General features: G+C 36.3%; 1 protein-coding gene and 1 pseudogene across 1 annotated transcript; both read right to left on the bottom strand.

Annotated features, from left to right (window-relative positions):
- Positions 1–748: 748 nt before the first annotated feature.
- LOC141441974 (arginyl-tRNA--protein transferase 1-like) lies at positions 749–5,695 on the bottom strand (annotated as a pseudogene).
- A 646-nt stretch (positions 5,696–6,341) lies between these two features.
- Positions 6,342–7,695, bottom strand: LOC141441510 (uncharacterized). Its single transcript, XM_074106270.1, has 4 exons — positions 7,589–7,695; positions 6,772–6,893; positions 6,625–6,699; positions 6,342–6,431 (listed from the first exon to the last, which is right to left on the bottom strand). Exons 1-4 carry the CDS (start codon positions 7,652–7,654, stop codon positions 6,359–6,361), a joined length of 336 nt encoding a protein of 111 aa, XP_073962371.1. The 5' UTR covers positions 7,655–7,695; the 3' UTR covers positions 6,342–6,358.
- Between the last annotated feature and the right edge of the window lie 1,979 nt (positions 7,696–9,674).

Below are 9,674 nucleotides of genomic sequence, written 5' to 3'. Positions count from 1 at the left end.
TTACTCTAGGTGAAACAACAACATTTTAAAGCGTTAGCGCGTGATCTCAACGCGGAGTTGAGCGCTACTTGCTGCGGACTCTTAAACTTTTGGTTTCATCTGATCTCACAATCCAATAGGTCCCTATTGTTACGCTTTAAATACCGATTTAGCATTTACCGGCCTCCCCTACTAAGTATAATGCAGATCCGACCTGCAACTTGTCCAAAATAAATGAATGGCTTTATATTTAAAAATGTAAGTAGGTATTCATATTAAACATGACTAGTCGAAGTAATAAACTTCTTGAATGGCAGATTTTCGCTATCATTGTTTAAAATGACTTTCAATTTTGATACACGATCGGAGAAATAACCAAACACAATTTTAATTAGTTAGGGTTATTAACGTTACTATAAAATACATTGCCAAACAGTTGTGTATGTAAGTACACTTTAGAAAGTGATCTACTTATAACAAAGGTGGTATTCAAACTAGAAGGGAAAAACGGCAGAAAACATCGAGTTAAATTTATATCTATTATGAATACTAGTATAAGCCGTTTAGCAGATTTTCGCACCAACTATTCGAATATTGAAACCATTTTTTCTTCAAACTCAATTCCTTGTTATTTTTTCTCTTATAAGTTTTTATATGATATAATAAACCTTTGACTAATAAAGGTATATAGTTCTTTTCAGCTTCCTTAGGATAATTGTATCAACACTGTCTAAATCCGGATCCAGCCGCGATACGGGTTACTTCTAACTTAGGGAATGCAATCTTTTAGCGGGAACCACTTGTAAGTTTCAGGGCACAATAAGTCTGAAGGGTAGAAGTTTCCTTTGTATCTCATTTTGGTAGGAGTGTATGTAGTTATCCATGTAGTAATATTGTAGCTCTGGACACAAGGAGTGCAAGTGCCTTGTAAAGCAATCTCCCTGAAACAGAAATATAAGGCGAGATTAAGACGAGCATTAGATTTCTTGTCAAACCTATGCATGTGAATGAAATCGTAACATATTATTCATCATATTATTTCTAGCGTATAGAGAATCGGGTAACCCATTAGTGAGAATTGTTTGTATAGATTTTGAGCTCCAAAAATTTTTTAGTTTGCAAATTATTCCATAATTATAGGACATTTACATTTATGTAGCGAATTAGGATAAAGCATTATATTCAGTCGCTTTGTTATTTTTAATATTCACTTTATATTTTACTTTTTGTGATGGATTTTATGGGCAAAGCTAGTGTTGGAATATTTTCGGGTGCCTCACCTTAAGCGGTTAACCAATTTCATTTCATACACGGTTTATTGAATGTTTGAATGTGTATAACAGCAGACTGGTGTTATTGGTTCACCAGTTATGATACGGTACGTACTAAGCTACTTAAACCCTTTGTATAATTACTCGATATTTCCTTTACCTTAATGCTCCGTAAGTACCAAGGGTCAGGTTTGTATATTTCGGATCGTAGAAGAAGTAAACTGACGAGACACATTTGGCAGAATGTCGATGACGCCGACTGCGATCAGTTTACCGTCGAGCCAGTACTGCTGGTGGAACGAACCGTAGCCGCATGGGGGCCAGTTCACTATGCTCTTCCTGAAAAAAGAGTAGTTGGAGGTATGAGAATAGAAGGACTTTTCTGATCTATTGCATAGCATTGTCGGTTCAACTTTTTGTACTTCCATGCCATGGTTATTTACTTATTTAATAAAAAAAATACCAGCAAAGGGCTTTGCACTAGAAAGTCGAGAACTTTGAGTTTGTACATTTTTCAGGCTTGTCATTGTGTATGACCGTCTGATATTTGAAATAACTTCAAATGTTTCTTTTTTGGTTTGCCTGCCATTCTGGCGATGCAGGAGCGGTTTCTCACCAACTTAACCTGGGTAAAGAAAAACAAAAAACTAAGAAATATTAATAGTAAAGGACAAAAATTTGGTGACATCAGCTCTGGACGAAATGAAACATTTCTATTTCCTCTTTTATTTATTACTAGCGCCCAACCCCTGGCTCCGCACGGGTACAATTTCAAAATAACCCCCTTTGACAGTCAGGTAAAAAGATCTCAAAGGCAATTCGCCCACATTTTTCAGCTCCTTTTCCCAAAACTATACCGCGTGAATCCGGAGCGCGTCGACGTAGTAGAGTAAATTGTATCTTGCTTTTTTTTAAATTCATATTTTCAAGTTCGTAATATCTTTTGAATGGATGTCCGATTTGAATAATTAAAAAGTAATCTACAGGTATTGAAACAGTCTTGAATATGAAATTATTTATTTGGATAAGGATTAATGCAAAGGTATGGATAACATAGTCTCATTTTGGCCGGCATTTCTATCAACTTTTAAAACGTAAAAAAGTAGTTATAATGACATAACTACAATAGTTGGACATATTATGGTATCGCGAAGTTTTTTGTAGATATTGATTATTTATATTATTAGCCATTTTCTATGTCTCACTCTCACTGCTGAGTGCTGGGCAAAGGCCTCTCCCTCGGATTTCCAACTTCCCCTGTCGGCAGCTAAGTTTTAAATGCGTATGCGATGATTTTACACTTTAAGATACATTATTGATGTTTTAGTATGGAACCCTATTTTTTTCTGGTACTTTATTAATATAGCCTATGGCATTTTGGAATAATTTAGCATTCTAATGGTAAAAAGAATTTTTTGAAATTGGTCCAGTAGCCTTTCAGTTATTCACTACTTCAAGATGTTTATTTTGGAAACCAACTTATAAATTTTTGCTGTTTCAAAACTTTTAGATAAATTTTATGTAACAATTATCATATTTTTTAAATAAATAATGTAAATGTTACCTCAAGTTTAAGTTTCACATCATTGGGCAATTCATTTATGAAATCTTCAACTTGTTTTTCCTTATTTTTGTTGGTGTTATTCAAAGTGGTAATATCAATACCCTTTTCCTTAAGTTTTTCCAATGTCCTTTCGCGTCTCATTTGTTTTGCTTTTTTATGAGGAGCTTTAGCTGGGTCAGGACCGTCACCTATAATTGTAAAAGAATCATGTCAATGTGCCTCCTTTGTGAGATAAGTTCCCTGATTTATTAAAGCTTTTATCAATAAATATTAAAATCCGCAAATGATCATTAGTTTATCCAAGATATGTTTGTAAAGTCCAGGAAATCTAAATTCACCATCTGTAAGCTTCACTAAGTACATAACAAATTACCAATTCATATTTTCTGAACTATACCTACTTAATATTTTTTATAGATATTACTATTTTATATTATTACTAGCTTATGCCCGCGGCTTCGCCCGCGTAGAATTCGGTTATCGCGCGCTGTTCCCTCGAGAACTGTGCATTTTTTCGGGATAAAAAGTAGCCTATGTCACTCTCTGGCCCATAAACTACTACTAGTTTCGACGTGAAAGACGGACAAACATACAATACAAACACACAAATACACTTTCGCATTTATAATATTGGTATGGATTATAGAGAATACGAACTTCGGCCGAACATTCGGTAAAAATAAAAAACTCGGCCGAATTTCGGCTGGACTTCGGTTCAATAAACAAACTGCCTCTAGTGAATTTTAAATACGAATAGACAGATTATCTGATTGTTTAAAACACCCTTTAATTATTAAAAACACTTAATGTTTCTCAATGCTTAGTTTGAAGTTAGTTTGTGAAAATTGTGAACCAAAAACTTTTTTTAATCCAATTTACGAATTGTAATCAAGATGTTTATTAAAAGAATAGGTAACTACTTGGTTTATTGAATTTTTGTTGCATATTTTACTGCTATGACAGATATGCTTTCTTTTAATTTCAGTCAAAATAGTACAAGTAGGTTATTTTTTTCTAGTGCCGAATGTTCGGCATTTAAACCGAATTTTGGTCAAGCCGCTGAAATTCGGTTAAACCGAATGTAAAACGAATTTCGGTCCATCCCTAATATATTTAAACTATAATAAATAACGATACACATCATCTCTGTTCATACCAAATTCCATGCACATTCATTATTTAATTTATCAACACAGAGATTAAACAAATTATGTTGTATAGTGAAAAATATACATAAAATGCACATACTATGGAATCAGGCCAGTGACAAATACAATAAAGTACAGTACAGTACAGTATTATACTCAAATTATTTTTAGAAAAGAATACTAGTATTCATTATAATATAAATAAAATGGAGAAGATACAATAGTCTATAGTGAATCATCATACCTTTCTTGACTTCTTTCTGCTGACATATATCTTGTTTTTTTTCTAGCTTTTGACTGGACTCTGGAACTGTAACAACACCTTATATTGTATGTAATTATTTTGATTTGATATCGGCCTATTCATTTTGCATTAAAAATATTTGAAGACTAAATTATGTCACCTTTCTGCATTTCACTGCAGCACTCGTCATCAGCTTTGACAATATTGTTGATATTAATATCCTGCGGCTCTTGAGTACTCTCCACAAACTGCTCTGCACCCTCTCCAAAGGACTCTAGCATGTCTGTCTCACTGCTGCAAGTTGACATCTTCCTGCTGCTATCTCTGGGTTGCTTGTCACATTCAGATTGTCCAGCCAAATATTTGTTGAACCTCTTCAATACTTTTTTTTGAGACTTTGAAGCTTTGAACTCTAGTGCTCGGCATCTATCAACATTTTTTTTTATAGCCTATATGGTGTTCTACTGCTGGGCAATTAATCAACAATTACAGTAGAAAAAGATTATAAATAAATCGAGCCAATAAGCTCAAATGAGACTGACCAATTGGTCATTGAAACTTATTGTGATCTTAAGCAAATTTTAGAACACAATGAATTTTTGCCTAGCAGCCCAGCCCTCAGGGCAAGCAGCTACGTATACTACAACAACAACATTCTTAAATCCATATGTATATAATATTTATAAATTCAAGCGTAGAGTAACATTCATGATTAAAACCTATGTGCAACCAACTCAGCCTAGCTTCATAGTTGATTCACTAGCTTGGCTAGCTGGTTATCAAAGTTACTTAATTTTTACACTTACATAGATTTCAGTCACTGCCTAATATTCATGTGGTAGAAGTATACTGGCAGATCTTTCCAATATAATTCTACCAACTGAGCTCCATTCCTCGGAGCATACAAGTAATAATATAAGTATTTTGTTTAATTTTCTTGTGCAATTTAAGAGACAAAACACTTATATTATTAAACTTGTAAGTTTCGAGAAACTGGAGCCTGGTGTGTGCGTACGGTCTCAGTCGCGTTATTTTTTGGTACAAACCTTATTGTATACATGGGGCAGCAAGTCATATCCATTGTTGGTTTGTAACAATATTTTCCGGACCGTCGCCAGCCTCTATCGATGAGATCTTGGTAGTCAGCAACTGTCATGGAATGCGCCCACATACCTATGATATCAATTTCGTTTTAAGATATATTTACGCGTACTTTTAAAAGTGTCAAATAAATATGACAAACTCACCATGACTAAAATTCGTATTAGGACTCTTACAGTACCCACACCTGTAACCTTCATTATCGGCATAATATTCAACGATGCTGTGTAACATTTATAATGTTGATGCAAAGTCGTGCGTGCAGCCAAGAAGAACAAAATATAATTTGGCTCTCTTTGAAGTTCCTTGTAGCGAATACAAGAGGCAAGGCAGAAAGAAACCAGACCAGAAACAGAAAGACAAGACAGTCAATCAAACTGATCTGTCACTTTTGGCTGCTGTCATGTCAGACGTCAGACAGGCTGTCAGATTTCAGTGGCATTTTCCATTTTTAACCAATATAATATAGGTACAGGAAGAACAACGCCGTTCGCGAGACCGCAATTTCTTAATTTTTAATAACTTTTTTTATGCTACGTTACTTTGTCACGAATAAATGATTTCTATTTAAAATGATTATATTTATATATCATAATGCCATATAAAAAAAAAAAATTAGATTATATTTTCTCGACTAAATCGGATAGGTAGGTGTGAAAGAAAGGTTAAGTATTAAGTGTACGTAAGTTAAATTCAAAAAAGTTGTTATAAATATAGGGAACGAGCACGATAGTGCCCCCGCCAAGTCGAGCAAAACAAAAACAAAGGCACGGCCGTACTACCTACCATACTTTTCTCGAAGCCATTTATTATAGGCTATTTTCAACATTAGGCGTTATACAGTCTTTAAAAAGATGAGAAATCATTAATATCCGTTCACCTATTGTCATTAAGTACTATAATTATCCTCCATTACATTCAGTGGGTAGATAATACATATCATTATTCGTAAACTCGTAGCATCGAAAATACTACTTAGTTGATTGAATGAAATAAATAAGTTATAGGTAGGTAGTAGGTACGTTAAAACGCACTTGCGATGTTAAGTTATTTATTTTATTTGTGATGATCTAAATGGTCCACTCAAGAAATTAATTTTCTTTTGCTGAATTGAGAGTCTGGTTCTGAAAACATAAAGTAACATAAATGAGGGGAACCTATACGAGTACCTGGTAAATAAATTGTCTAATGTGCCTGTCTAGTCTAACCTCCCAAATTTGACACCCACACTAGAACATTTTCACAACAAACCCTATAACTACTTAATATGTTTCCCCTTAGAACTTTCAAAACGCGCACATCAAGATAGGTACTTACGAAGTTTCTTCCTCGTCCACTTCCATAATATTTGACATGAGAGACGACACTGGCTTTATTCGATGTCTTCGTGGACTAAAACAAAGGTATAAAGCTCAATAATCACTTCCAATTTTAACAATTTGCATGCTCCAGAATTCCAGTTACATGTGTTTAACGGCATTCCATGGCTGTATATTGGTATCTCCCCATAAGAGGAACACCAATCCACTTAGGAACAGCACTGTAGCATGAAAACACCACGTGTGCTTCCAAACGTACGCAGAATTCTAGAACAAACGTTTAAATTTATTATTAAACAACAGTTAGACGGACTTCGGCAGCGTGGCAGACCCAGGCGTCGATGGCGGGATGATCTGGACGCCTTTCTTCGCAGCTGGTCAGAGATCGCCTAAGAACGGGTAGAGTGGAGGACATGGGGGAGGCCTTTGCCCAGCAGTGGGACACCCCTACAGGTTTCTAAATAATAATAATAATAAAGTTAGACAGTTACCTACACCACATTTGGCAGCAGCATGGTGACCTCAGACAGGCAAAATGGCTTTCTCAACACTCTCCAATTCGTCTTCGTCCGAGCATCATCATCAATACATCATCAAATCAGCCATAGGACGTCCACTGTTGGACATAGGCCTCCCTCATAGATCTCCAGTTGCCTCAGTTGGAAGCGGCTTGCATCCACCGTGAACCAGCGACGTTAACCAGCAGGGCTACTACGAAAACTCGAAGTTCGTGTCGTGCGGTCCCTCTGACACTTATACTATTTAATACGAGAGCGAGAGGGACGGTACGACACGAACTTCGAGTTTCGAGTTTCGTAGTAGCCCAGCCCTGCTGGTCATCCGTCCATCTTGTTGGTAGACGTCCTACGCTGCGCTTGCCAATCCGCCCGCGGTCTCCACTCGAGAACCTTTCGGCCCCAGCAACCATCTGCGAGCATTAATGTAACTGAAATCATTATTACCTGAAACTTCATAATAACTGCTCCAACTAAGTACGATACGATTATTCCCGGAGTGTTTCCAATCATTTTGATAACCGTGTGTATGGGGTTCACGAAAGTTGGAGATATTTCCTGTAAATATAAAGAAAACTGTTAGTTACTACTTAGGTACATGTTTACTTTACTGTTAAGTTAACTAACACATCTAACGATGACTTAGGGCCTGTTTCACCACTTGTCGACTAACTTTGTTACTAAAAGTAATGCCGCCTTTGTTTATTCGGACAAAACAAACAGAGACGGCATAACTGATATCCCTTACTTAAAGTTAGTCGACAAGTGGTAAAACAGGCCCTTAGTGAAAATCCTAATTTTTTTTTCTTTCGTGATGAACAGTTTATTAACTGTGGTTTGTTCATGTTTCATCATCATCATCATCCCTGCCTATTTACGTCGGGGCGGGCCCAGTGCGAATTGGGAACTTCACACACACTACTTCAATGGTACGCCATTGAATTACTTCACAGGTGTGTGCAGGTTTCCTCACGATGTTTTCCTTCACCTTAAGCTCTTGGTAAATTTCAAATGTAATTTTGCACATGAATTTCGAAAAACTCAGTGGTGCGGGCCGGGGTTTGAACCCACGAACCTCTGCTTGAGAGGCGATAGGTGTAACCATTAGGCCACCACGGCTTATTTTCATGTTTACTTATCCTTTAAAGCCTGGAGATTTGATATTCGTTTCTTCTGCGCTCTACAGGGTGTCCCAGAAGTACCACGTCACAGTGACACCAGAGGTAGCCAGCTCAGAGGAACCTAACCAATCTAACATGACCCAGTAAAAGTTGCACGGTTTTCGAGTTATTACCGAAATAAAGATTTTTGGGGATACTCCCCTTTGTCTTGACATTTTTAGTACCAGCATCGACTTGGAAAGCTTTTAATAACAGTTTTTTATGTGTATCGAATCTTGAATAGGTACTTCAGAAGTGCAGTTGTGTTTTTGTCAGTAACTACCGTAAAAAGCTGCAAAAAAAAATAATTAATCTTGATTTAAGTTGTCTCAAAAAACATGAATTTCAACTTTAACCATCTGCCATGAAAAAAAATTACTAGAAACGAAACAAACAAATAACGCCAATAAATTAGACATGTTATGCAGATTCAGAAATGGTATGAGACATGTATTTACTCCAAGAAATTAGACATTCTTATCAACCTAACCAAAAAAAAGTTGGAAAATCCCCAACTTTGTCACTTCAAGTTCAATATTGTTCCGAGTTCTGTGTAAAAGAATCCGTGCGCATGTTGCCACCCTGTGGCAGGGGATCCGGTGGTATGGTTTGGAGGACATAGCAGTCCCTCTTGGCACGAGTTGTTACTCATTAAGTCTTATAGCTGTTGTTGTTGTTTTTATAGTTAAGGCCTTTTGGAACTGACTGTTCATTATCGTTTATCAAAGTTCCATAATAAATAAGATTAAAAAAAAAAAAAAAGTTCAATATTTTCAAAAGCGGCTGAAACGATTTTATAGAATATGTCTTAGAACCATCGCTAGAAAACCTGCTTTCAAATAATATAAAAAAAAGCATCCAAATCGGTTTACGCGTTTAAGAGCTACGGTACCACAGACAGACAGACGACATAGCGTCAAACTTATAAAACCCTTCTTTTGCGTGGTGGTAAAAACAGATTTATCTTTCATTCATTTATTGGAATAAATTTAGTTAATAATACCACCAACGGACTTATCACCTTACAACTCGAGTAATATTTACCTCGACGTTTCGGCAACATTACAGTGGCCGTGGTCACGAGTAGACTGAAGTGTGGGGTCAAGTCTGCTAGCAGCGGGAGTCCTTCGAACTACCCTGTATTTTTGCAGTTGGAGGAGGAGGAACTGAATGAACACACATTTCTAGTATAAAACGTAGCTATCATAAGTCGCGGGTGAGCAAAGTAGGTGATTGTTTCAGTTCATTAATATGAACCTCAGCAAAGTTAACGCCTGATTTAATAAAATTAGTAGTTAATGTAACATGTTTTTACTTAACAGTGACGGCTTGCGGCATCAGCAAAGTGATAAGAATGCCTAATGTTATTTCAG

This window comes from Choristoneura fumiferana, chromosome 24 (genome assembly GCF_025370935.1).
Source record: "Choristoneura fumiferana chromosome 24, NRCan_CFum_1, whole genome shotgun sequence".
NCBI classification, from domain to species: Eukaryota; Metazoa; Arthropoda; class Insecta; order Lepidoptera; family Tortricidae; genus Choristoneura; species Choristoneura fumiferana.
This window is presented reverse-complemented; position numbering and strand designations above follow the sequence as displayed.